Consider the following 27,441-nt stretch of genomic DNA (forward strand, 5'->3'; position numbering starts at 1 on the left):
ACCGGGCTGCGCGTGGCCCCGCCCCTCCCGCCCCTCGACCCGCTGCCATTGGCCGGCGCGGCGCGCGCGCGGCCCTGGCGTGCCCCGCCCCCCGCGGGGTCACGTGATGCCCAAGATGGCCGCCGCCGCCCTGTTGTTTTGATGAATAATCTCTGCGCGGGGCAGCGGCCGCGGGCGGGCGGGGGCCGGGGTGCAGAGCTCTGAGGGGCGCGGGGGCACCGGGAGGGCGGCTTCTCCTCGGCCGCGGCGGCAGCCGAGGCGCGGCTGGGCGGCGGAGAGCGGGCCGGGGGCGGCGGTGCTGCCGGCGGGCGAGGCGCGGCGCGGCGCGGTCGCCCCGGAGATGCCCTTGTGAGGCGGCGGCGGCAGGAGAGCGCTGCCTCGGAGCGGCCCCGCGGCCGGGCGGAGGAACGCGCCCCCCCTCCGGGCACCATTAAGAGGAAGGCGATGGAGGAGCTGAGCGCGGACGAGGCGAGTGCGCGGGGCCGCGGCCTGGGGGGGGCGGGCCGCGGGGAGGGGGCGGCGGGCCCCGCTCGGACCCCGCTCGGACCCGGCGTGTGCACGGAACGAGCCTGGACAGCTCTGCCTTCGCCCCGTGCCCGTGCTCCCTTGTTTTCTCTTTCCTTCTGTCCCCAGGCTGTCCCTGACCTGCGACCCCCGGCTCGGCCATGGGCTTGGGCTGCTGCTCTCCTGGTTAATTGTTTATTCTCTGCTTCCATCTGCTAGGTAGCCTTTGTCTGCAGCGGTTCCCTCTCTGGCTCCAGTACTAGACGTTTATGCCTTCTTTGTGTGATTTGAAACACCCCTTTTAACGTAGTAAAACGCTTAAAATTTTGCTTCCTTAGAGTCTTTGCTGAGAAGCAAGATGGGTGCGTTCTTGGTATTATATTTAGTATGATTTCTTCTTGAAGCACTGGATCAAGCTTGTCAGTTCTCCAGTGTTTCCTTTCATTTTGTTTTTTTTTAATTTATTCCAGCTCTCCATCTTTCACTGAAGAACTCCAGTGTTACGCTGTAATTGGCAGACATCTATCTATAATGTATATATTCTATTCACTTAGAATAAGGTGAACTGTTCCTTGTTTCTTTATTTGAAAGGATGCTGCTTTTCTTTTCTTTATAATATAGAATAAGGTCTTAAGTTTTGCCCATATATTAGGGGATTTCCAAGTTAATTATGTTCTGGATATATTATAACAGGATCCAGGGAGTTTCCCACTGTCCCAGTGTAATCCTGCAATCAAAATGTATTGTATTGGACCTGCTGCAATACAGGTTCAGTGCTGTACTTATTTCCAGGGAGGATCAAAATAGGTTATTTTTATTCTGTCCATATCTTACAGTGGGATTGTAGAGCAGGGTGGCTGCTGTTGTCACTTGGATTTGTAATCCAAAAAGTTGGGATGTTTTTGATGGTGTTGTCTGTCACGATTTAGCAATCCTGCTGTGTTGCATCATGATCTAGGAAAAAATACTTTGTGCTGTTTACTTGCTGAAGGTCCTTGTATTCTGTGGAAGCACTGGGAAAAGGAGAGCAGTTCCCATGTTGGGAGGGGTGGGATGGGACTGGTGGTGCAAGTCTGCTGTGAGAAAGGATCTCCAATTTTGCAGGTGTATTTCATGAGTACTTTGTTTACATGCAGTTCTTCTCATTGTTAAACTGCTCTGATCCTGAGGTGTTCCATGATTAATTTCAGAATTATTTAACCTATGTAGGCTTATTTGTGTCACTGCCTCAGCACATTACTGACATCATCAAAACCACTGCATCATGGTTCTGAGGCTGCAGGAAAGCAGTTCTCCAGTGAGGACTCATCCACCTTTTTTGGCCCAGTGTTTGTCTGGAGTGACTTTTCCATGTCCTTCTTGTCCAGTTCAGCAAGGACCAAACCAAATGGTCTTTTAGATGATTGCTTGTGACAATCTTTTATAATTTTAACAGAATCACGGTGTCACTTCTTGTTATTAATGGATAGCTCACTAAAAAGAGCCAAGTTGATTTTAATATTTCTACACATCTCCACTTTGCTGCTATTTGGCACAGTGGGCCTAGATCAGAGTATATTGAAAAATTACCTTCTGAAATATGCTATATGTGAGTTCTTGAGATTCAGACTTTTTTACAGGCAATGACTGAAGGTGAAAAAGTACTTAACAGAAGTTTAATTGCAAGGCTCTTACAGATAAGGTTATCTTCTGTTATCAGGCCATAATTAAATATGGCACTAACGGTTGCAGCATAAAAAGAAGAGATACACAATTGATCATGCATATGTTTCAGTTTCACAAAGATATTTTCCCCTCCTATTGACAGTGTCTCTCACTGACATTTTCTCAGTGTTTGCTTTTAATGCACTAGAAGTTGTAATTTATTACAGACCATAGTAAAATTATTCAGAGGGGGAAAAAGAAATTTCCTTCGTTGTATGTTTTAGCAGAGCAGATAGCACAAGATGAGAACAGGGACTTGACTGAAAAAAAGCAGAACCCAGCTAAACGTGGCACAAAGTGGAAAAGAATGATGTGAGTTTGTCATCTTCCAACATGTACGTGATTTTTGAGTAGCATTTTCTGAGCACAGAACATGACCACTATCAGCAGAACAATGAAGCATTTCTTAAACCAGTTTAACATGCTCTAATGAATACAAGAAAAATGAAGCTATCAATTCAAATTACCCTTTATTGTACAGATTTGGACTGTTCTACATTTTGGTTGAATAGGAGATTTCTTTAGAGTCTCACTAGGCAGTTGCCACTATAGCAGATTCTGATGCAAGTTTTTTTTAAATTGGGAATGTGTGAGCCTGAGGGACTAGCCTTCCTGCTTATATCTATTACCTGGTGCAAAATGGAATTAACAGTCAATCATCTTTAGCAAAGTGCTGTTTTTATGGTTTTTTGTTGTGGTGCGTGCAGCTTTTAAGAAGTCCATTTAGATCAAAAATGTATATCTGAAAACTGCTGTTTATAGATGTTGCCCAGATGTGTCCAGCAAAAACTGTACTAGACTGTACTAGTTAAAAAGCAATGTGCTCTTTGCATTCAACCAATTAGGTTTTTCAAGATTAGGCTTTTAAAATGAGTGTTTGGAGCTGTGCTCTGCAGGAAAGATGGCCTGTGGAGCAAGCAATGCCCATGTAACAGGACTGAAAACCTTGTTTCCATTGGGTAACATAATGACACATAAGAGCTTTGTCATATGTCACTGCCTCAGGTCTGAAATCAAGGGCTGGGGATATTCAAATACCCTAAACTTCCCTAAAACATTATTTTAAACCCCCACCTTTGTGCTGCTTCATGGTGATTTGGGGATCATTCAGTGTGAAATGGGAGCAGGTTGATGGAAGGGAACTGGCACACTTGTGAGCTGGTACTTGTGTTATGTGGAGGCAGCAGGCTGGGGTCTCGTTTGTCCCGTGTTGTGTAAACAAACTGTGTGTTCTGAGTCCCCAGCTGTGCCCTCAGCACAAAGCCCATCTTCCCTCTGCCCCTGCTGCTCAGCCTGAAGATACAGGCAATTAACTGGGTACAGTGTGTCCACCAATTTTATGCCATCTTTGCAAACCTTTTTCAGCTTGTACTTGGCCTTTTTAGCATAGTACGTTTCTCCTCCTTAAAACTTCCCCATCTTCAGATTCCTGTAATAATTTTATATAAACCTGGAGGAATATGTCATTTGTTGCATCTGTGAGCTGTGAACACTTAATTTGGATTCAGATGTGGGGACATGTAACTGACACTTTCTCAGTTATACCTCTGAGGGCTGAGGTAGTTCTGGAGTTTTTTCAGGTAAGCACTTGGATGGAAAACTGAAAAATTGAAAGAAGAGGGAGATCCTAATGTGCATTACTTTTATTTAGCAATTTATTTCTGCATTAAGTTCCCCTACTTTGCTTGACAGGGAGGAAGGATTGGAGATTCTATTCATAACTATTTTTTGAGTGTTAAAAAATTGTAGCTGCCTTCCATGTTCATGGGGTGACACCTGTCGTGGAGGGAGATGTAGTTCCAGACACTGTTTTCCCACAGTTTTTGAAGTCTGATTTAATTTGATCTGTTCTTCTTCCTGTTGGAGTAGGTTTCACAGGCCATTAAATGATACAGCAATGTAGTGTAGACATTGACTTGACACAAATCATTTGTTCACTCTTTCAGTTTCCTGGCAGTTCTTTAGGGCTATGAGCAGAAATGAAAACTTCTAAGTTGTGTGCAATGCTTGAGTGTCATAATACAAAGAGAATAACAGGAACTGCTGATTTTTGCAGGGAGTTGACATCCTCAAATATGATACTTTTATTTTGGGCCTAGTTCAAGCCAAAGATGTAAGCTTTGGGCACAGATCCTGTGAGGCAGCCTGTGATAATAAATAATTTATTTTCTGGTTTATTATTGATTTTTGTTTATGTGAAGCTTGAAGCATTATAAATTTAGTTTTTAAAGTTTTATTTTGTATGTTTATTTCTCATGTACAAGATTAGTGTTATGGGATCACAAACAGTTTTTAAGAAGCAGGTTTGTAACAGTTTTCTTTAATTGGATTTTGAAGGCAGATTCTTCACTGTTTTAAAAGTAACATGCAAAAACTGTTTTTAAAACTTGTTATAATGGCATGCCTAGGTGATGAGAGGATGTTTTTTACTCTGCCATTACCTGTCAGGGTGCTTCTGTCCATGTTTTTGGTGTTGCAGTTCTGTTTTGGATTAATTTGGACCGTGGTGGTCTTGAATAGCTTTCAACTGGACCTTCTTTAGCATGGGTGTGTTGGTATCATGTGGTGTGAGATTAAAGCAAAGGTCACATTGGTGTTGTCCCTTTTATCACATTAACGTGGTTTGTCAAATGCCACAGTAAACGGGGAGGAGTGTTGCAGGTTTTGAAATTGCTGAGCAGTAAATGTTAAACTGGTCTTACACAAGCAAGGGACAAACACAGCATTCCCAGTGCAAATGGCTTTCAAGGCAGCAAATACATACTGAAAATTTGATTGTGGAGGGGGCTGTAGTGCTGTGACAGAACAAAGGAAGGGCAGGCAGCCCAACTGCACTGACCAGGCTTCAGGGGAGGCTTCAGTGTTTGCCTCTGCAGAGCCAGCCCTGCTGGACTGGCCCAGGGCTTCACTGGGGCTGTGCTCCTGTAAACCCCAGCAGGCAGAGGTTTCACTGGGGCTGTGCTCCTGTAAACCCCAGCAGGCAGAGGCTTCACTGGGGCTGTGCTCCTGTAAACCCCAGCAGGCAGAGGCTTCACTGGGGCTGTGCTCCTGTAAACCCCAGCAGGCAGAGGCTTCACTGGGGCTGTGCTCCCTGCAGCCCCAGCAGGCAGAGGTTTCACTGGGGCTGTGCTCCTGTAAACCCCAGCAGGCAGAGGCTTCACTGGGGCTGTGCTCCCTGCAGCCCCAGCAGGCAGAGGCTTCACTGGGGCTGTGCTCCTGTAAACCCCAGCAGGCAGAGGCTTCACTGGGGCTGTGCTCCTGTAAACCCCAGCAGGCAGAGGCTTCACTGGGCTGTGCTCCCTGCAGCCCCAGCAGGCAGAGGTTTCACTGGGGCTGTGCTCCTGTAAACCCCAGCAGGCAGAGGCTTCACTGGGGCTGTGCTCCCTGCAGCCCCAGCAGGCAGAGGCTTCACTGGGGCTGTGCTCCTGTAAACCCCAGCAGGCAGAGGCTTCACTGGGGCTGTGCTCCTGTAAACCCCAGCAGGCAGAGGCTTCACTGGGGCTGTGCTCCTGTAAACCCCAGCAGGCAGAGGCTTCACTGGGGCTGTGCTCCTGTAAACCCCAGCAGGCAGAGGCCTCACCGTGTTCTCCCTGCAGATCCGTCGGAGGCGCCTGGCTCGGCTGGCGGGAGGCTCCTCGTCCCAGCCCAGCACCCCGCTGACGTCCCCGCAGAGAGAGACGCCTCCGGGGCCGCCGGGCGCGGCCCCCGCGCCGGGCCCCTCGCACAGCCTGGGCCTCGGCGTGCACAGCATGACCCCAGCTACCTCTCCCATCGGGGCATCAGGTAGGCTGGCAGCCCCTGGCATCCCCCGGTGTGTGTCTGTGACCCCCCCCCGGTGTGTGTGTCCGTGACCCCCCCCCGGTGTGTGTCTGTGACCCCCCCCATGTGTGTCTGTGACCTCCCCCCCGTGTGTGTCTGTGCCCCCCATTTCAGAAACCAATGTTCCAAAGCAGTGGATGCAGCTACTTTTTGTTTTAGTCTCCCAAGTAATAAATGGTTTCCCAGTCCTTTTGCAGCTGTTTTCCAGGTGTGGGTAAACTCATGGCATTTACAATATGGGTATCCAAAGCTTGAAGAAGTTTGTAATAAAGTTTATTATTACACTGTATTATGGAAAAGATGTGTCAAGGAGACTGGAAAATCCCTCTCAAGTCTTGCAACACAGTTTCTATTGATTGGTTTCTAGGTACATTTTAGCAATCAGTCTCAAGTTAATTTTTGATCTTTAGTTGCAAGCATTCAGCACAATTAAAATTAGCAAGCTGTGACTGGGCATTATCATGTAAGAATGAAGGATTTGCTTTCTGCTTTGTATTACTTTGTCAATTTCACTATTTACTGGAGGGAATACAGGCAGGATATTTAGAAATGGCATTTATTTCAGAAGATGCAACAAATAACTGATCTATTAAAATCATAGAAATGCAGCAAGCACTGGAGGTTGGGAAGATTGCTCTATAGAGAGCTGAAGACAAAATTTATGTATTTATACCACATTTGACCTAACAGGAATTAAATTTGATTTCAAGTTATTTGACTTAAAAATCAGAACAAATTGGTGTGTTTTCCAGTATAGTGATCTTTATCTGAAAACTTAAATTGCTTTGCATGTTGTGTTACTAAGCTGAGAGGCTCTCAAAACCATCCCAAAACAAATGTCAAGATGGTTCTAACCAGGTTTTCAATATGATTTCTAATAGTTTAATAGAAATAATGTTTTTCCAATGCTCCTTGATGAGCTTGAAGAATTCATTAGCATTTACCTATTTGCTTCTTGAATTTTCTGGTTTTCCCTTTGGCAAGTGGAGTATTTTACAAGCTTAAATCTTGTAGTTCAATTACAGCACTGTTCAGAAATACCTAGCAGTGACTCCTTCCTGCTTGTTTTGTTTCCTTGCATCCAAAGCAAGACAGAGAAAAGCTATCAAAAGCATTTCCTGAGATAAAGTCATTGCAGATGGAATTTAACACTGTATTGTCCTCATGATTAAAGACAGCAACCCAGAGGTGGAGGTGACTTCTTTTTTTGAAGAACAGTGCAGAGTTCACTCACTGTGTTTCCTCAGCCTGGGGTTACTTGACTGTTTTAATCCATCTGAGGTCTGACTCTTGCTGAAAGGAGTATTTGTTCCTCTGCTGTCTGTGGCAGCTGTGTGGTGAGTGGGGTCGTGGGCTTAATACAAGTGAAAACTAACACAGGAAAAGTAAATGTTTACTTTTCTAACAGAGAGGTCCTGATCCATCTAGGGCACAACTGGATAAACAATGCTGCCAGCAGAGCAGGAGGTGTGGAAATGTGTACCTGGAGGTGGAAATGCTCAGACAGGTTTATCATGGTTGGAAGTGCTCAGACAGTGAGAGCTTGGAGGGTTCTGTGTTAAGATTTCCCCAGGACAGTACCTGACTGTCTGGGCTGGCTGGATTGGCTGATGAGCCAAAGCAGGAGTTTCTAGTGTTTGCTTCCTCCAGTGCCATTTGTGCAGCTCTTCAATAATGTGTGTCTTTTTCAGATCAGGGTGAGAGATATGGTTAAACTGGGGAAGGGATCAGGAAAAAATATTCCTAACAGTTTATCTTGTGTGTTTATGTAGCATAAATGAAGACTTAGCTAATGCTGTGTGGTTTTCAGCAGCAGACTAAAGTGACTGCAGAGGATTTTAATTCATTTGGACACACAGAGAGCAGCTCCAGCAGAATAGTGTCCTTGTAAGCATCTATTGTTCTCAGGAGTTGCCTGTCATGGTGAGATCAGACATAGGGATCAATTTCATGGAAAATATCATTATTTTGTATGCATTTTGAAAATACCTCAGGCAACCTAGAACCAGTGTTATCAGTGACAACTGGAACTTAAGCTCAGGTATTTTATGTGTACCTGATCTAGCAAAGTACAGATGCACATAAATTCTGGAAGATCTGTGTGACAAGATGGTAGGTAGGGTTGAGGAGGGCTGTTAATGAGTGCTGCAGCATCACTGTTAAAGTGCATTTTCCTGGCTATAAGTGCTCCAAGGGGATGCAGAACAATGCAGTCCTTTGCCTTGGTGAACCCTGTTTGTTCTGGTCTCTTTTGTCCACTGACTTAGCTAGGTCTTCTTTGGGAAGAGGGAGGAGGAGAGATGAAGAACTCAAGGAATATTTGTTGTCCCTTTGTAATTGATGATGTAACTCCATTATAATGTCCCAATGTTAAGTCCTGTTCTAATAGGACAGTCTTTAGAGGGGCTCTGACAACATCTTAAGGTGGTAGAGCAATCTTATAAGAGATCAGTTTTTATAGGAGTAAAACTCTGAGCACTTTATGGATGCAAGTTTATCTTTGTTCTTTGTTTAATGCAGGTAAGCATTCCTATGTTGCTGCTGCAAGGAGGGGTAGAATGTGATTATCTGTAGTCAAATGTGGTTATTAACTTCTATTTCCTAATGCACTGCTAAGAATGGCTAAGAGCTGGATTGAAAAACAGTATTTCCTCTCTTTTTCCATCCAAATAATCTGTAGAGCCTTCTCACTGCTGTAGCAGTAATCTTGGTGGTGCCTTTTCTTTAGGAGTAGCCCACCGAAGCCAGAGCAGCGAAGGAGTGAGTTCCCTCAGCAGTTCTCCATCCAACAGCCTTGAAACCCAGTCTCAGTCCCTCTCTCGGTCTCAGAGCATGGACATTGATAGTGTCTCCTGTGAGAAAAGGTAAAGGATGCAGCTTGTGGCAGCTGGCAGATGTGGCACAATGCTGGTGTTCAGATCTCTTACAGGACAAGGCTCTGCCCTTCCTCCCTCCCAGCTGTGTTAATGCAGTTGGGTTAATGCTTAAAAATCATGCACTGTTTAAACCACTGTGATGCTTTTTCTAGCCTGGTTTTAATAGGAGTTCCTGACCTTAAGTGGTAAAAGACAAAGCATTATCTTAGACATTAAGAGATGAGCATGTCTGGTGGGGATAATTCAGCTGTTCTATTTGAAAGAAAAAGGTTGTGGGATGTGATAGCTGTGCAGTTTGTATTGTCTGCTGAAGAAATTTAGAACTGAAACGTTACATGAGAAACATTTATCAGCCAGTGATTTTTAATTGCTTTCTCTGCTGCATCTGCTTAAGGGGGACACTCAGCATCTTACAGAGGAGTGTCTGCAAATTCCTAGAAGTTAATGGGCTTTTTCTCTTCTTTGCACTTGCAGTATGTCACAGGTGGATGTGGATTCAGGGATTGAGAACATGGAGGTTGACGAGAGCGACCGCAGGGAGAAGCGGAGTCTGACGGACAAGGTGAGCCTGGAGGAGCTGTGAGCTCACTCCCCTCCTATTGAACAGGTGCTTCTGAGAGGATGGACCTGATCCTGGAGCCAGCCCTCAGGTGTCATCTGCAAACAATTTCTGCACTGCATTTTCCCATTAAAATGGTGATGATTGTTCTGCTCCCCAGGAGCCTCTGTCGGGGTCAGAAGTGTCAGAGGAACAAGCTCTTCAGCTGGTCTGTAAGATCTTCAGGGTCTCTTGGAAGGACCGAGACAGAGATGTTATTTTCCTGAATTCACACTCTGCCCAGTTCAAGCAGAACCCAAAGGAAGGTGGGTACCTGAGCAGGAGGCACTGGAAGGGCTGTTTCTTTTGAGTGGCATATTCCCCACTCTTCATTTTTACCTTTTTATCACTTTGTTGCAATACCAGAGCCACCTACTTGTGATCTTTGCTGAATTTCAACATCTTTTGTCAGCAGATGTAGCAGGAAATGGAATCTTGGAGCAGGAACGTGGGACTGATGGCTCAAAGTTCCTGTTTGAATCAATTGCACTCCTCTTGTTGGTTGTGTTTTTTGTCCTCAAACTTACGTGCTGATCCAGAGCACATTGTTCCTTCAGATTATTTTTTCAGAAATATTTTAGTGAATTAAAGGATTGTCTTTCATCATAGTAAACATCTAGCAGTTATTTGATAAGCTGAAAATTCCTGATTATTTTGTTTAACAGACTATATGTTCTAGCTGTAAGATATGACCAAAACAATTGTTATTTTATGTGTGTGGGATATGTGCATGTTTTGTTTTCCTTTCTTTGACACAACTTGCCCAGCTCAACAGCAGGGTGGGAAAATGAGTGCAACACACAAGACAACTTTAACTGTAGGAGCATTAGGTCATCTCTGATCTTGTGTTTTCCATGAAGGCTGTATTTTTTGTGTAGCTGTAACTGCAGAACTTAGGTTAATACAGACAGAGATAATGACAGGTGTGTCAGTGGGTTGTTTTTGCCAAAACCAGCACTCAATTCATAGAAGTCTGTCCTTTTTTTCTCAATGTTTACACCTGACTCCTGTGTAGATGAGGTTAGAGGTGAGGATATTGATTGTCTTCTTCTTCTTCTTCACAGTGTTTTCAGATTTTAAGGACTTGATTGGGCAGATTTTGATGGAAGTGCTGATGATGTCCACCCAGGCAAGGGATGAGAACCCCTTTGCCAGCCTGACAGCCACCTCCCAGCCCATTGCTGCAGCTGCCCGCTCTCCTGACAGAAGCCTCATCTTAAATATGGGCTCCAACCCTGGAAGCAGCCCCATGTTCTGTAATGTGGGCTCCTTTGGTTCCAGCTCCTTATCCAGGTGACTTCTGATTGTAACTGAATGCTGATTTCACTTGAATACTGATTGTTAGACTAGAAGAGAGAAAAGGGCATAGAAGTGTCCCAAGAAGGATAAATAGAATGGTTTTTTAAAGCTTTTCACTCTTTTTCATGTGAGTGTCCCTCCATTTCACCATTTTTGATTACACTGCCATGGCTAGGAGTGTATTTGATAGATTCAAGCCATGTAATTGTTTTCTGCTGAGAAATATCCCTAATTTGCATCACGAAGGCCATGATTTTTACAAGTGTGTAGATTGTGACATAGTTTTATTCAACAACAGTAGAAAAGAATAATATGTGTGAGCTGCAAAAATATTGCTGAAGAGTCATCAGAAGGGCAAGAACTTCTCTTGCTCATTTTATCTTTTTCACCCTTCTTCTGCATATCCTAAATTGTTGCTTTTTTTTTTTTCTTTTTCCCCTGTAACTGGTTTAGTCTCTATGGGACTAGTCCAGCTCCTCCTACCAATTTCACAAGCTATGTACCAATGACTGGTTCATCTCTTACCCCACCAGCCAGCTCAGTTGGCAGCCCAGCAGTGGCTGGGCTGTCTGCCAGCTCTCAGCTGCCAGCAGGCAGCCCCTGGTGGACACAGCCCTCCTCTGCTCGCTACCACCCCTACACCGTGGCGCATTCCGGAGCCTCTGCTGCTGCTGCCACCTCCCGTTCCTCCAGCATTTCCATCCCATCTAGTTCTCCAAGCCCTGCAGCCCTGGCTGCTGGCCCTGCAGCCGTGCCAGCCGGCCCATCCAGGCACAGGCCCACAGCCACGGCTCCTCCTGGGTTTGCTGCCTCAGCCGGCGCCGTGCGCAGGCGCCCGTCCCTGCAGGGCAGGACTGCTCCTAGGTACTGCTCAGAGCAGAGTGTGTGTGCTGTGTGTCTGCACCAGCCTGCAGCAGCTTCTGCTTCTGGGCAGGACTGCTCCTAGGTACTGCTCAGAGCAGAGTGTGTGTGCTGTGTGTCTGCACCAGCCTGCAGCCTGCAGCAGCTTCTGCTTCTGGGCAGGACAGCTCCTAGGTACTGCTCAGAGCAGAGTGTGTGTGCTGTGTGTCTGCACCAGCCTGCAGCAGCTTCTGCTTCTGGGCAGGACTGCTCCTAGGTACTGCTCAGAGCAGAGTGTGTGTGCTGTGTGTCTGCGGGGTGGGCACCAGCCTTCAGCCTGCAGCAGCTTCTGCTTCTGCCCAGCTCACCCTACTCACTCCCCGCTGGTTTCTGCCTTTGGCTTTGTGCTAATACCCTGGCTTGCTAACCAGGTGTCTGACCTGCTTGTGTGCATTTGAGGTGTGATGTAATTACTTTAAAGGAAGCAATATGGTTTTAATTTCTTCCTCTTTGTAGATCCATTCCAGTAAAACTATAAGCTTTCTGTTCACTTGCTGTTGCTAGATGGTAAACAACATAAAACTCCTGCTCCAAAATCAGTTTTATTAGTAGGGCCTTAGTTAGTTTGTTGAAAGCTGTTACTTGCTGGTCTGGGTTGGATTTGATTCCCTGGTGCACAGATTTAAATTACAGATCAACATATTTCAGAATGCCAGGCTGAGTACTACTGCTTTTCCTCTCCTGGCTGTTCCTGGAAACCCTCCTTCCTGCAGGAGAGAGAAACAAAGACACAAGGATTTGAGACCTTAGAATTGTAATACTTATTATTCAATCATGTCTTAATATTCCACTTCAGCCATAATTTTTATTTGGGTCTCAACAATTCTTTTTCAGTTTTTGGGTTGCAAGTGTGTGGTATTTACGATACCTGAATAACTTGTAATAGTGTAACAGAGCATGTTAGTATGGTCCTGGTTTTGCTAACATGGAGTTACCTGTTGTCTGCATGTTTTGAGAAGATGATTTTTGACAGACCTAAAAAGAAAAGCTACCATTTACTTTTTCTTCTGGCTTAAAAAATCTGATGGCCTTTTCCATTTTTGTTGTGGTAGTTTATACGACAACCCTTTCTCCCTCCTCCTTCTTGCTGTTTCTGATGTGTCTGAGGACAGTAGTGATGAAGAAAATGAAGACGATGATTTTTCTTGTGTCCAGTTTGGGTCCAGGTATTGGAGAAAGAGAATGTAACCTGCATGTTTGGTTGTGTAGGAACTAACAGCCTGTGTAGAGTCCAGTGATTCAAAGTCATTTGGGGAGCAGCTGTAGCTGAGGATGTGACTTGGCTGCCTCGTTAGGCCGGTGTGTAATTGTGTAATGAGAGCAGTTAGTCAGCTCTCCTTTGGAGGCATGACTAAGGGAAATGCTCACCAAGCAATCTGCTAATGAGCGTGGTTCTGAGATGATGTTGGAGTGAGCTTCCCTTGGCTGTATGAGTAGAAGGAGCAGTATTCACCCATGTCTGTAATTTTAAATCCCTGGTACATCATGTGCATATTTTCCTATAAAAAAGTGGAAAATGAGGGCAAGGGTTAATGTGCACCTTCCAAGTACCATCTCCTCTTTTCTACTCCAGTCTGATTTCAGGAGAGTGAGCTTGATAACACAGCTCTAGAAGGGCTTTGTGTATGTGCAATTTAGGATTATTTTCCCCACTGTTTTGTTTAGTTTTTACCCTATTGGTGACTCAATCCAAATGTTGGATTGAGTTGCCAAGCTTTGGATAGGATTTCTGCTGTGCTTCTGGGGTTTTAGTGTGTTTATTGTGTCCTGGCATTTTGCAGACAGCAGTAAGTTGTTAGAATATAAACACAGTGGCTGTACAACTATGCAACAAGTGGCATGTTGAAAACACCAAGGCATTCAGTGTGTGTGAAGGATGTATGAGCTTTGTGTTAGAATAGTTGGAGTTATTGCTGCAGTGAAATCTTCAGCAGAATGACTGTAGAACTAGTAGGTTTTCATATAAATTCATGTACTTAAAAGAATGTTTTTAAAGCTAGATGTGAGAAGTCAAGAGGTTTAAAAAAGAGACCATAAAAAAACCCCTCATGTGCATGATTTTGTGGTTACTGAGCACTGGTTCAATAGAGCTGTGTTTTACATGGATTAGTTTTAATTGAATAACTGAAAACATCTCTCTGCAAACAGAGATTGCTTCTATTAGAATGTTGTGTTTCTTAAGCATCTGGTAGCTCAGCATGTGAACAGTAATAACCTTTCCTGGATTCATTGTTGGACTGTAAAGTTTGCAGAATAGATTTGTTTGGCTCAATTATGGAAATGTAAATTATTTTACAGTTTAAAGGAAATCCCAGTTCTGACAGTGTGTAGTTTTAAATATGATTTTAAAAAGCTGCATTTAAGGAAACCTGTAGTCTTATTTTCCAGTTTAAGTTCTGGGTCTTAAAACTTGGTCTTCTTTCAAATCTATCTCTACACAGACTTTTCTTTGAGAATTGCAGCAGACCATCCAAGTAATTGCTGGTTTTTAGATTTCACTCATATAAAGTCATTATATCATGTCTTTAGTCTCTTCTACAAAATGAGGATGTTGCCTTTAATTAGTTTTGTCAAGCTGTTATGTAGAGAAGAATTCTGTTGAGATAACAAATGTGAAATTCAGACTTGTGGATCTGTTCTCACTTTTGTGTTCAATGTCTCTCATCTCAAGGACGGTTTTGGTTTTGTGTGTTTGGTTTTTGTGTTTACAATATCAATGCTTTCCCCACTGAGGCTGTGCTACTTAATGAAATGATGTGTTTTACTGAACTGATATGAACTAAGTTGAAATGAGATGATCTTGAATGAGGCAGTGTCAATAGCAGCAGCAGCAGCTTGGATATATTGCCTCTGTTTCATTGATTCTTCTTCCCTAGAGCACTGAAGGTGCTTGTGTGTCCCCTGTCTGTCAGTCAGGTCTCTTCTCAGCAGTGGGAGGCTCCTTTCTCCTGGGCTTGGTGGTGTTGACAGAATTTTGACATTTCTGCTGTTCTGAGTGGTGGCATGGAAGGGTTGTGGTGTCCTGAGTGTCAGGTACCACTCAAAGGCTGTTTGTTTTCTTTGCTGCCTTGTGAGAGCAGGATTTGCTGATTGCCATCAGAGTTGTGCCCCTGTGGCTCTTTCAGCACTTATTTGAGAGAAGGCATTTACAGCTCTGAACTTCCAGGGCTGGACAAGCTGTTAGATGGAGAGCTGTCCATAGACAGGAATGGCCTGGATCACTGACCATGTGTGTGATGAGCTGCAGTGTTCAGAGCATTGGCAGAGGAGTGCTGATGAATTGTTTGACTGTGCAGAAGTGAAGAGCTCTACCTAATGCTTTGTTTCTGCTTTTTGTGTGTTTTAAAGTGTGGGGGGCTCTGGCAGCTCGAGTGTTTCCGATTCCTGCAGTGACCACTTCACCATTGAAAACTGTAAGGAGACAGAGATGCTGAACTACCTCATTGAGTGTTTTGACAGGGTTGGAATAGAGGAGAGAAAAGCACCAAAGGTATGTTTGAGATGAGTGAGGTGGTGTCAGTGCTGTCACAAACACCCCTCTGACTCATCAGTGGGAATGATTCTTCTTGATGGCTTTGTTGTAGAAATAGATTTATTGAATTTATTGGGGCTGTTCGACTCTTGTTAATTAAATTTGAATGATGCATACATTTTGTATCTCTTAAATAAGCACTCTTAGAAATCATCATTCCCTTTTCAATCTACTACATGTTATCCAAGTTTGTTCCAGGTAAACCATTTTTATGAGACCAGTTCCCTGTCAGTGTTCATTGTTCTACTCCAACTCTTGTTTCTGAGGAAAAAACAACCAACCAACACTATTTATATATAATCTGGAAGGTTTTAACTAGAGTAGTTCTAATCTTAATTTGCGTATCATATTTATACTGACAAATAAATTTATCGTCTTTCCTGTGTGTTCTGCTTTTAATTTCTGATTTGTATTAAAATGAAATTGTTTTTATCAGATGTGTAGCCAGCCAACAGTTAGCCAGTTACTGAGCAACATCCGATCCCAGTGCATTTCACACGCTGCTTTGGTGCTACAGGGATCCTTAACACAACCAAGGTAAATGCAGCTGATGGTAGCCAGGAGAGTTAAGACTGTGCCAGCATCCTTCATTCCTCCTGAGGGTTAGATTAGAAAACTAAGGTCAGTTGTTGGAGCAGGAGAATTATGTGCCAGAGGAGTAGCTTGCTGCTTTACAAGTGGAGAGTTGGGGGGGGAGCAGTTGCATTTGGGTAAAATCAGCCAGTGTGATGTGAACAGTTCAAATGGGCAATCAGGAACTGAGAACAGAAGAGACACTTCTTTCAAACTGCTAAGAAGCAGTTAAAAGTGATGTTAAAAGTAATGACTGTGTTAATTCAGAAAATACTAATGTTACGTTCTATTTTAATCTGGAAAAAGTAATGTAAAAAATGTTTCTTCATCAGTTGAGCTTAACAAACGGTTTGGGTTTTTTTATCAGAGGGGGTAGAAAGAGTAACCAATTACTACAGAGAAGCTGTTGTTTTCTTCCAGCCTTGCTAGCTGAAGTGAGATGTTGGCAGCAGCATCTGTTTGAGAATAACCTTTCCCTAAGTAACTTGAGCAGACAAGATTAGTTACTTCTGACAGCAATAGGTGTATACAGATGTTGGTGATGTGCTTGCAGACACATCCTTGCATGTCACTGCTCTGATGATCTTGTGAGTACTACTACAGTAGACTTTAATTTTTTTTTTTTTAAATACAAATTCAGATCATTGCAGCAGCAGTCTTTGCTGGTACCATATATGCTGTGTAGGAATCTCCCATTTGGCTTCATTCAAGAATTGGTGAGAACAACTTACCAGGATGAAGAGGTGTTCAAACAGGTAAGGCATAGATAAAAATTAGCTGTAGCACATGGTTTTACAATTTGCAATATCCAAGAGGGTGGATTTCCTGACTCTTGTCAGTGTCTCATAGTCCTCTACCCATTACCTCTAGGACTAGCAGCCTGTTAAAGCAATTGGAGTTTCATTTTGTTCTTTTTTTAACTCATTTAGCATTTTGTGAAAAAGGCTGACTTTCAGTACTTGCTGGTTCTAAGTATTAAAAATGCATTTGCTGGTAAGCAGCAACACTTAGGTAGGAGTGGACTGCTTGGAATGTGCAGGCATGTATTGTGAGACTGGTCTTGGTTTTCATCCTTTTGTACCAAATTCCCAAAAATGTACATGTTAAGACAGCAATCTTTCTGTAATCCTACTCAGATTTATGGTGTTTTCCATCTTGCAATTTTTATCCTTCTTTGCATCTTTAGTAAGTTGTATCTAAGGTATCTAAGCACTTTACAAATCATAGTCCAGTAATTCTTCATGTTTACTGAGGAAACGTCTGAGAAACATGAGATGGTCTGTTCTGTGTGTCAGAGGATCTCACTGAGATGATAAATAATTTAGACACAAAACTAGCAAACTTGTGGCCTGTATGCTGTAAAGCACATCAGTAAGGTTGTGATTGTCTCTAATTAGTACTCCCATAGGATGGTGTGATTTGGCTGTGAAGGGGCCTTTGAAATGGCATTTGACCCTTCCAGTTTTGCAAAGAATGACATTAGATAATTTTTGTGTAGTGCAAGTAATTGTTAATAATTTATGTTTCTGTCTGGACTCCTTTTAGTGGAGGTTCATGTAGTTGAAAGTACATTTAAGATGGACAAAAAGCAGTTGTAAAAGTGTTTGAGGTCCTGCCCTGGAGAAGAGAAGCATTCCTGGAGCTGAAGCACATGGCCTTCTGTGTAGTGCTTTTCTGGAATATGATTTAATAATCATTTCTTGTCTCTTCACAGGAGCAACACAATATACTTTAAAATTCAGTGGGACTCCTGTTGTTGTTGTTGTTGGAAAATTACTGTGGGTTTATTTTGTGAGGGTGTAGTTGTCAGAACTGTGCGATTGGGACTTAGTAAATAGCTGTAATTACTTCTGATTAATGAGTTCCTGTCAAGTCACTTCCTCTTTCCTAACAACCCTTGACTGCTGCTTATTATCTTTACCAACTTACAAATCATGCAAAATGAGAGCTGTGCTATTGCCCCAAGTGCACAGACAAGTGAATGACTCCCCATTTCAGCAGTAGGATTTTGGGCACCTGTACAGAACCTGGGTTCTCCTTTGTGTCTGCAGCACAGAACTTGCTTGCAGGAAACACAATGAGCAGCACCCCATTGCTTAGACTACAGCAAACAAGTTGGGTTTTAGCTTTGGATGCTCTCTAAAGCCTTCAGGCTTAACTGATACAAGTTTTAAAAAATCTTAGTTTTTGCTTTGTGTGAGTTGCACTATTTGAAGAATGAACAGGCATTTCATGTTTTGTATGGCAACAGAGTAATTTGATTGCTCCTGTTCTTGAGTAAAGTGATTTACTTGTGTTTTTACAGATCTTTATTCCCATCTTACAAGGCCTGGCTGTGGCTTCCAAAGAGTGCTCCCTTGATAGTGACAATTTTAAATATCCCCTTATGGTAAGGACTGTCCATTTCTAGAAGCAGTTTCTTCATCTTCTCTGATAACATGAACAAAGTGTGGCAAAGCTTCTTTGGCCACCAAAGAGCAAGTTGGTAAATTGAGCATTGTCAATTTAAGACCTGCAGATCCTTTTTAGGATCTTCAGTGTATGATGCCAACAAAGGCTGTTGTATCTCAGGTTTAATTTGTATTTAAGGAAATCAGCTGGACTGGAGTGCTGCAAATCAAACTGACAAGTAACTCTGGTACTCAGCAAAAACGTTCATTTTTCTGGTTTTGTGTTTTCCTGCACTTTTGTTATCCTCCCAATCTCTGAATTGCTACAAACCTGGCTGTTGTCTGCAAGGAAGGACTACTTGGAAATGAGTTGGTTTTCCTTATCTCAAGGTGGCACAAAAGGCTGGGATAGTAGTCACTCACTGTGGTGTAAGTGAAGAGTGGGAAGGTGTAACACAGGACAGGGGGACAGCCAGCAGTGTCTCTGTGTTTCCAGAATTCACTGCTTGCTTCTCTCTGTGCTGCAGTTGCAAGTGAGCTGAAGATCTTGGATAGGATTCTTTGTTCTGGGTTCTGTGCTCATTTCACATTTTTCCACTCTGATTCAGAAGACAAAGGCCTTTGTGTGTGGATTAAACAATTACTCTATTGATTATTGTTACTGGTTTTAATGGGGCAGGTCAGGAGTCCAGCACAGGCATTGTCATGTTCTGAGCAAACAACAGTTTTTGCACAGCTAATTCTTGAAATAAGTGCAATGATTTGTTATCCTGTGAGACCTGTTGGCTTTTTTGAGACAACTTGGAGCAGATGTAAAAGCTAAAATGGGAGCAGGGTGTGCTTTAGTTCTCTTTGGACATTTTCACTGTGATTGTGAAGTTTTTCCACTGATCAAGGGAGAAGGGTTCTGCTGTTTCAGAAGTTTGTCATAGTAAGCTTGTTTGTTGCAGACAGGTTACTTAAGAATTACTCAAAAAAGTAATTTTTACTGGGATTTCTTTACAGGCACTATGTGAACTTTGTGAAATCAAGTTTGGGAAAACACACCCCATGTGTAGTTTGGTGAGTGTCTCCAGTTTGAGATTTTCCAAAACTCTGAGGAACCATGTCACTGATTTTGGTGGTGTTGTAGAATCCCTCTTGATAATGTTCTCCAGAACTCTAAGCAAGAGCTACTGGAGCTTCTCATAATAATAATTTAAATTAAGCTGGTAGAGGGAGTCCTTCACCCTGAGAATTTATTAAAATTGGGACAAACACGAGTTGCTTGGGTTGCTGGAACACTGAGGAATGTTTCCTTTTTGCCATCAGCATGGCTGAGTGTTGGAGGTTTGAGGGTTTGTGGCAGAGCAGGATGGCTGACACAGCAGCTTTGAAGAACTTGCTGTTTCTCCTATTTTTAGGTTGTCTCTTTGCCCTTGTGGTTGCCTAAATCTTTAAGCACAGGTGCAGGAAGAGAACTGCAGAGACTTTCCTACCTTGGAGCCTTCTTCAGTCTGTCTGTCTTTGCTGAAGATGATGTAAGTGTCACAGAAGGATGTTCACAATAACATGGTGGGGCTCTTTTGTTTTGAGGGGCTTTTTTACTGCCCCAGGATGTTTCAATACATTTTCCAATATTCATCTTGCTTTCAGAACAAAGTAGTTGAGAAGTACTTCTCAGGGCCTGCCATTACCCTTGAGAACACCCGTGTTGTCAGCCAGTCTTTGCAGCATTACCTGGAATTAGCAAGGGTAAGTATTCTCACTCTGTAACAAAAAGCATGATATGTGGGTTTTTTGCTCTTGACATAGATGAAGAATAGAATCTAAAAAAACTAGCTTCTGTCTTAAACCACACATCTTTCAGGATATGGCTGAAATGAACTGGGGAAAAACATTAGAGTGCTGTGACTATTTCTCTAAGGCTGTAGGCCAATTCAGAACATATCAGATCAGTTAGTCATGAGTTACAGATCATGTTAAAGGATGAGTAAATACATAACTGTGTTAGTGGAGTGTTGCACTACTCTTGTATTTACATCTTTGGGTTAACTAATATAATAACCAACGTATGCATATAAAGGTGATCAGACTATAAGAGAAGCTTTACTGAGTTTTGTGGATTTTGTGGAACATAAAAATGCAGAAACAGAAAGCAGGACTGTGATGCTGAGAGGTGTTTATTTGCAATTGCAGCAAGAGTTGTTCAAGATCCTGCACAGTATCCTGCTGAACGGGGACACCCGGGAGGCAGCTCTCAGCTACATGGCAGCTGTGGTCAATGCCAACATGAAGAAGGCCCAAATGCAGGTAAATAAAGGGAAATGCTCTTCCTGTGATTCATCCAGCCACAAATAGCACTAGATGGCTCATGCAGTGGTGATCTGGAATGGAGGCAAAAAGAATTTTAAGTGCCTGCTACTACAGGCAAAAAGCCCTGTCTTCTTTGTTTCAATACATTTTCTATTTCTGCAGTTAATCTGTTTTACCTATTTTAACAGTTTATTTCCTTTCTTAGAACTGAGATGTCACTTCACTAATAGGGCTTCTATATTGCATGCCCAAAGCTTTGTGCTTGCCCTGCCCCATTTCTGAGAGCATCATTCCAATGACTGTGTTTGACACACGCTCTCCCAGGTGAAGTGCTGGGTTTTGTCTGGGCTCTGTAAAAGGAGCAGTGCCAATGTGGAATGGCCTGGCTCCACTGAAGGCACAGGGATGGGACTTTGGCACTGAACATCCCCTGTACTTCTCAGCTCGTGTCCTCAGCCCTTTGCTTTCTCCCCCACAGACAGATGATCGTTTGGTGTCTACAGATGGCTTCATGCTCAACTTCCTGTGGGTGCTGCAGCAGCTGAGCATGAAGATCAAGCTGGAAACGGTTGACCCCATGTACATATTCCATCCCCGGTGTCGCATCGAGCTGCCCACCGATGAGACCAGAGTGAAGGCAACAATGGAGGAGGTTGCAGCCTGGACTGCTGAACTTTGTTAGTAGTCTTACTGAGATAAGTTAAGCATTACTGTGCCCTTTGATACGGAGGTACATGGTAGGACTTGATTCCAGCAAAGAATTCCCTTTTCCTAATCCCTTTTCCTGATGCTGTCTGCTTTTCCTGGTTGTAAAGGAAGCTGAGTTGGAGGTCTCACCCTAGATGAAGCAGTTAATTTTGGAATGGCTCAGCTGTGCTGTTTTGGTTTGCAGACAGGGACCCGTGCCCATTCTCTGAGCCCAAGTTCCCCACGGAGTGCTTCTTCCTGACGCTGCACGTGCACCACCTGTCCGTCCTGCCCAGCTGCCGCCGCTACAGCCGCCGGCTGCGCGCCATCCGCGAGCTCAACAGGTCTGGGCTGCTGCAGGGGCAGGGGCTGAGGCTCTCTGAGGCTGCAGGGCAGCCCGGGGCACTGCTGAGTGCAGAGCCCCAGCTCTCTGCTGCTCTGGGCACTGGGGCAGCTGCAGGGACTGTGGCCTGACTCAGGAGTTCAGGTAACGCTAAGATGGGAGTGCTGGCAGCTCGAGGCAGCTCTAGTTGGTGAGAATGTTCTATTTAAAAGGTAGCTCTCTTCAGAACATTTTGGGTTTCGTGGCACTACTTGTACACAGCACTCTGTAACTAATGTGTGGTGTGTGGGTGGGTGTGGGCAGCAGTGCTCAGGCTCTCTGGCACAGCTGGAGGGGTGCAGGTCATGTTGTGTGTCTGATACTCAGGTCATTGTGCAGGTCACTTGTGGTTTCAGAAACAAGATGGTGTGAGTTGTGCTTGAGCTGTTTTGAACGTCCCAGAAGATATTTACCTTTTTCCCCTCAGCTTCTGAGACAGTTTGTCATACTCTCAGGGCAGAGGAAAGAAGCCTTCAGCAGTGAACTCTTACTCTCTACATGTAATCCAGCATATGGTGTACTATTTTAAAATCATAAATACATTATGGTGTTAACATGAAGATACTCCTGTTTTCCATTTCTCTTGGCATAAACTCAAATAGACTTTTACAGTTGCTAAACCTTGAAGAATACTCCGTTAAAATTAGAACAGATTTTTGTATCATCAGTATTTTCCATTGTTTATAATTGCACTCATTGCAATTTGGTAAATGTTCCTTGGCTATAATGCCATCAGTTCATTACAGGATTTTTGGACTGCATTTGAAATTATTTCATTTTTAAGGCATATGCAGGCCAAAAACCTGGGAAGCAGCAGAGAGCAGAGCAGGAAGAGTCAGTATATGCTAAAGGAAAAACTATTTTCCTATAAACAGCCTGTGGATTACTTGTAAAAAAGCCATATGTTGGCTTGAAAAAGGAATTGCTGCTTTTTCCTTATTTAGAATTGTTTCACAGGAGTTGCTGATGCAGCAGTCCCCATCCAACGGTGCAGAGTGAGGAGCTCTTGGCTTTACTGAGCAATAGGAGCTTAGGCTTCAGCATTTTCCATGAATTACTGAGCTGCTTGCAACTCTGGAAATGTCTTTAGGTCTTGTTAGTATAGAAATTACACTGGATGTTTGTCTGCTGTAGGCAGATATTGATGTGGAAGAGGATTTGTGTTTAGGGAGGGATGAAAAGCACTCATGTATTCATACAGTTCAGGGTATGAATTTTGTTCTAATCAGCTGCACTTCCTGAAAAGGTTTAAGATATGTGAATATGTAGAATTTTTTTAATGCAAATGGTGTGTGTAATGTACATTGAAGTTCTCTTTTCTGTGGGACAATGTAAGAAGATGAGTAAAGAAGGGGAGGAACATCAGCCCCCCTGACCTTCTGGTCCTTCTACCAACAGGGAGATTATTGGCTGCTCATGTACTGAACTCCTATACAAGCCTGAGTTTTCCTGGGAGTGGAGCTTGAGAAGTGTAGAACAAAACTCAGAGAAATCATTTGCAGTAGTAGAAAGGGGGAAGATGCACAGAATATAGACATACAACTTTCTTATTTCTAGCAAGACTTTCTGCTGGCCACCTTTTTCTCCCTTAGCTGATTTTGTCTTCCAGTTTCTTTTTGATACTAGATGATGAATGAACTCTGTTTCGTTTTCAGGACTGTTGAAGATTTGAAAAACAATGAAAGTCAGTGGAAGGATTCTCCTCTGGCCACCCGGCATCGAGAGATGCTGAAACGGTGCAAGACACAGCTTAAGGTTTGTAAGTGATTCTATTCTCAGCTAAACACTTCTGTGGCCTGTGTGTGGGTTGGCTTTGTGTCCTAATGTAACACCAGTAAGAAAATTCAATGCTTTTTAATTGGAGAGAGACCAAGCAAAGGGACTGTGCTTTGTTCAGAGCACAGTCCATGCACAAGGAGGAATTCTCAAGTCAATGATCTCACACAGAATTCCTGCAAAGCTCTGGAGTGCTCTGTTTTTTGAAGGCCTGTTCTGCTTAGATCTTCCTCATAGATATTGGCACAAATTTTCTGAGCTGTAGCACCAAATTGCTTTCATCACACGTTTTCCCACTTTGATGCATTTATTACTTCTTTCATTGTTCCCATAAAGCTTGTGAAAGGCACATCTGTCCCTGCAACTCTAAATTGTATTCTACTTGCTATGTTGGGGCTTGTGTGCCCTATTTTCTTGAAACAAGAGTGCATTGTAAGAAGAGACCACTGTGTAATTGTTGTAATTCACAGCTGTATTGATTATCTTGGAGAGGCTTCACATTCCTTTATGCTGTCTTGCCCTTGATTAGTTTTTGTGTGCATGTTCTGCAGAAACTGGTGAGGTGCAAGGCTTGTGCAGATGCTGGTTTGCTGGATGAAAACTTCCTCAGGAGATGCCTGAATTTCTATGGCATGGTGATTCAGCTGATGCTTCGCATTCTCGACCCTGCCTATCCCAAGTGAGTGTCAGGTTTTATATGTGTAAGTTGTATCAAAGATATTTCTGATGGTGTTAGATTGCTCACTGGATTTAGCAGTTCCAGAATTAGTTTTACTTGCATTGTCTGCAGTGTTGTGTGGTTGGTGACATACATACTTGTGTGGGATATGTCTGTTATCCAGTTTGATGTTCACTTGGGTTTGGGGGCTCCCTCAGCTGTGTTTGGCACCCTTGAAGTACTGACATGGGATTCTGAAAAGTCAGTTTCTGATAAAGGGTTCCCATGGGAGAATTCTGTAATAAGTGAGCACATGACACTTTCTGTTTAACCCTGCTGGTTTACTGTCCTGTTTCTCTTTCTCTCTTCTGTTTTACAGTATAAAATTGCCTTTAACTCCCGAGGTTCCGAAAGTATTTGCATCATTGCCAGAGTTTTACGTGGAAGATGTTGCTGAATTTTTATTTTTTATTGTACAGTGAGTAAAGTTATATTTGAGGGAAACTTGTACTACCAGTTGTCCCTTTAGCAGGTGGCACATGCATTAATTGAGGGTGCAAAAGTTTTCTAACTCTGCAGTTAATGCTCTGGTTGTTAACAGCAGCCATAAGGTTATGGGATGGCAGCATTCTTGCATCTATAATGCATGGGTGGCTCCACAGTCCCTTCTGCTCTAGATTTTTCTTGGAGGAAAGTTGGAAGTGTTTTGGTTCTCTCCTGAGGAATTTTCCTTTTGGTTTGCAGTGAGACCTTTTGATCTTGTGTTATATTAAATCATCACTAGAGTAATATTTTTTAAAAGCCATAGCTTAGGAGTAGAGCATTAGGGTTGGGGTTTTTAATTTAGTTTTCCTGTTTCCAGATATGCTCCTCAGGTGCTGTATGAGCCCTGTACTCAGGACATAGTGATGTTCCTTGTTGTGATGCTGTGCAACCAGAACTACATCAGAAATCCTTATTTAGTAGCCAAGCTGGTGGAAGTGATGTTCATGACAAATCCAGCTGTTCAGCCCCGGACACAGAAGTTCTTTGAAATGATTGAGAATCACCCTCTCTCCACTAAATTGTTAGTCCCCTCCTTGATGAAGTTTTACACAGGTAAGTGTTTTGTCTGTAGCTCACTGAGTTCACAGTAGTGCTCTAAGGCCAAAGGCTCTGTTACCTGTTGTAACTATTAAAAAAAACCCAAACAAACCAAAACGAAAAGCCCCCAACAGACCCAAAAACTCCCCCAATAGATCTTGAGTTAGAGTCTTGTGAAGATGGTGATTCATTGCTCAGGAATTGGGGGAAATAGCATTAGATGGAACCTTAAGGATTCCAGCCCTTGCACAAGCTATTGTGCACTGACAAATCCAGCAGTGTGAATCAATGTGACAATTGCTTTTGTGGTCTTTAGATTCCAAAGTTAAAGCTTTTTCTTTGCTTTGCTTCTAAAGGAATATTGGGATTTTAAAACTCCTCTTTGTAATTTTGCTAGTCCTGTAGATTTGGATGTTTCAGAAGTTTTTGCACCCATAACAAAAACAAGTATTTGTGTAGGGTACCCAGAGTTTTCTTAGTGAGATTTTAGACTGGGATGAAGAGCAGAGTTGAATAGAGCAGAATGTTTTGGTTTCTGGAGGTTTTTCTTCTGAAACGAGTCTGGGTCTAGATTAGAAAATGTATAATGCTGCTTCTTCTAATGGGAATTAGGATGGCAGCTTCTAAATGGGAATTGAATTTCATCCCTTCAAGTTTCTCTGCGTGCTTGAAGCTCATCACATTGGAGGCAGCAGGGAGAGGTGTTGCCAGTGAATGCTGGTGGGAAAGTTTTGGGATCTGTTCTCTTTTCCAGATGTGGAACATACCGGAGCCACGAGCGAGTTCTATGACAAGTTTACAATCCGCTACCACATCAGCACCATTTTCAAAAGCCTCTGGCAGAACATAGCTCACCATGGTACATTTATGGAAGAGTTCAAGTGAGTAAGAGGTTGTGTCAGGCAGTTCCTGCCATGCAGGCTGCTCAGGCAGGGCCTGAGGAGTCCCTGCTTTGGGACTGGGTAATGCTGCTGTCTGCTGTACCTTACATGGAGCCCCTTCCAGTAGAACTGGAGTGTTTCTAGACTGAGCTCTGGACACCACAACCAGCTTGGCTTGGGGAATGGGATCCTTGTTGGAAATATTCAGTGCAGGAGTGTTGCTGGGCTGGCAGTGTGCTCTGCACACCCACCTGCTCTGCCGTGATACCTGTGTTTGATGTTTTCAGCTCTGGGAAGCAGTTTGTTCGCTACATCAACATGCTGATAAATGACACAACTTTCTTGCTGGATGAGAGTCTGGAATCCCTAAAACGTATCCATGAAGTGCAAGAGGAGATGAAGAATAAAGAGCAATGGGACCTGCTGCCCAGGGTGAACAGAGCTGTTTTTCAAAGTGCCCTTTACTTATTTTTAATTCTTCAATACAAGACCATTAAAAAAACTTTTTTATAAGGGGCAGCACCAGCGAGCTGCTTATGAGAAGCAGTTCTTGATCCTTTTCTTGCTGCCAGTATGGCCATGGTCATTCTGGATGACATTCTGCAAAAAACATCATTCTGCCTAGTTATATTGTGGCTGGCAGAGAAAGTGATGTGAAGTAGAAATAGTATAAAGTTTCAGATTACTGTGCACTTAATTCTAAGTGGAGAAACCAAGACTTTAACCTTCCTGAAGGAAGTTTGGGAAGATGCTCGCCAGTTGAATTGACTTCAAGGAATAGAAGCTTTTATTCTGTTCATGCATTGGTCCTTGGCAGATTCGATGCAGACAATTATAGTCCTGTACCTCAGAGCCTGGCCTGATTAAACAGTAATTGTGTGTGTTGACCCACCAATGTCAAGTATTTTTATTTTAAGGTTATTGATTTTAAAAAAAGAAAAAGTAGAAAAGGAAAAGCTATAAAGATCTTGTTTGTTAAACATATTCTGGTTTGCTCTTTTGAAGCCTTTTTTCCTGTCTCTGCCTACCAGCAAGGTAAAGCCATTACTGTAGTTACAAAATGAGCTGGTACATCATCTACAGATTGTTCCACTGGGGAGTGTTTGTTATTTATGATGGTGCATAAATTAGAGAATTAGAATTCATTTGACTCTCAGATCCCAAGCTGGTTTTGAAGTATTGGCATTTGGATGGAAAGGAAGCATAACCCAGTTCTGCAGCTGAAAGGAGCAGTTAGAGGATATAAACAAACTCAGTAACCACGGGGGCTTGTTATGCTGTTTGTATTCATTCTTTAGTGTTGCAGAATCCTGGAAAATTGATGCAGACATTAGTACTAGGTAATAAAAGTGAGCAGCTGTACCTTAGATTAAAAGATGTCCCACATCTGTATGTGAATACTGTCTTCCTTTTGTCGAGCTCCCCTTAGCACTGTGGCTGTGAGGTTTTGCTGAGGGATGCTGGCAGTCCCTGGGCTGTAAGCT

The 27,441-nt window shown here is 43.3% G+C and overlaps 1 protein-coding gene and 1 long non-coding RNA gene across 4 annotated transcripts in view; one reads left to right on the forward strand and one right to left on the reverse strand.

Annotated features, from left to right (window-relative positions):
* Positions 1-92: 92 nt before the first annotated feature.
* Positions 93-27,441, forward strand: part of UBE4B (ubiquitination factor E4B) — a 33,128-nt gene continuing 5,779 nt past the window's right edge. Inside the window, exons 1-24 of one of the 3 annotated variants that reach the window (XM_079326263.1) lie at positions 93-468; positions 5,805-5,991; positions 8,756-8,891; positions 9,378-9,465; positions 9,623-9,767; positions 10,566-10,794; positions 11,254-11,664; positions 12,753-12,866; positions 15,049-15,190; positions 15,669-15,769; positions 16,446-16,560; positions 18,111-18,194; positions 19,201-19,257; positions 19,599-19,715; positions 19,831-19,929; positions 20,374-20,487; positions 20,969-21,167; positions 21,383-21,521; positions 23,215-23,314; positions 23,887-24,014; positions 24,373-24,471; positions 24,856-25,091; positions 25,831-25,957; positions 26,245-26,389. In XM_079326263.1, coding sequence (XP_079182389.1) covers positions 445-468; positions 5,805-5,991; positions 8,756-8,891; positions 9,378-9,465; positions 9,623-9,767; positions 10,566-10,794; positions 11,254-11,664; positions 12,753-12,866; positions 15,049-15,190; positions 15,669-15,769; positions 16,446-16,560; positions 18,111-18,194; positions 19,201-19,257; positions 19,599-19,715; positions 19,831-19,929; positions 20,374-20,487; positions 20,969-21,167; positions 21,383-21,521; positions 23,215-23,314; positions 23,887-24,014; positions 24,373-24,471; positions 24,856-25,091; positions 25,831-25,957; positions 26,245-26,389 — 3,336 coding nt within the window. In that variant the 5' untranslated portion in view covers positions 93-444. The remainder of the gene's footprint in view (positions 469-5,804; positions 5,992-8,755; positions 8,892-9,377; positions 9,466-9,622; positions 9,768-10,565; positions 10,795-11,253; positions 11,665-12,752; positions 12,867-15,048; positions 15,191-15,668; positions 15,770-16,445; positions 16,561-18,110; positions 18,195-19,200; positions 19,258-19,598; positions 19,716-19,830; positions 19,930-20,373; positions 20,488-20,968; positions 21,168-21,382; positions 21,522-23,214; positions 23,315-23,886; positions 24,015-24,372; positions 24,472-24,855; positions 25,092-25,830; positions 25,958-26,244; positions 26,390-27,441) is intronic. The other 2 variants (XM_079326264.1, XM_079326265.1) reach the window with 2 other exon arrangements.
* Positions 20,340-27,433, reverse strand: LOC306812067. The gene is made up of 2 exons (XR_013776789.1): positions 27,321-27,433; positions 20,340-20,561 (listed from the first exon to the last, which is right to left on the reverse strand). It is a non-coding gene; the product is annotated as an uncharacterized lncRNA (long non-coding RNA).

The sequence above is a fragment of the Erithacus rubecula genome (assembly GCF_903797595.1).
Source record: "Erithacus rubecula genome assembly, chromosome: 24".
Taxonomy (NCBI): domain Eukaryota; kingdom Metazoa; phylum Chordata; class Aves; order Passeriformes; family Muscicapidae; genus Erithacus; species Erithacus rubecula.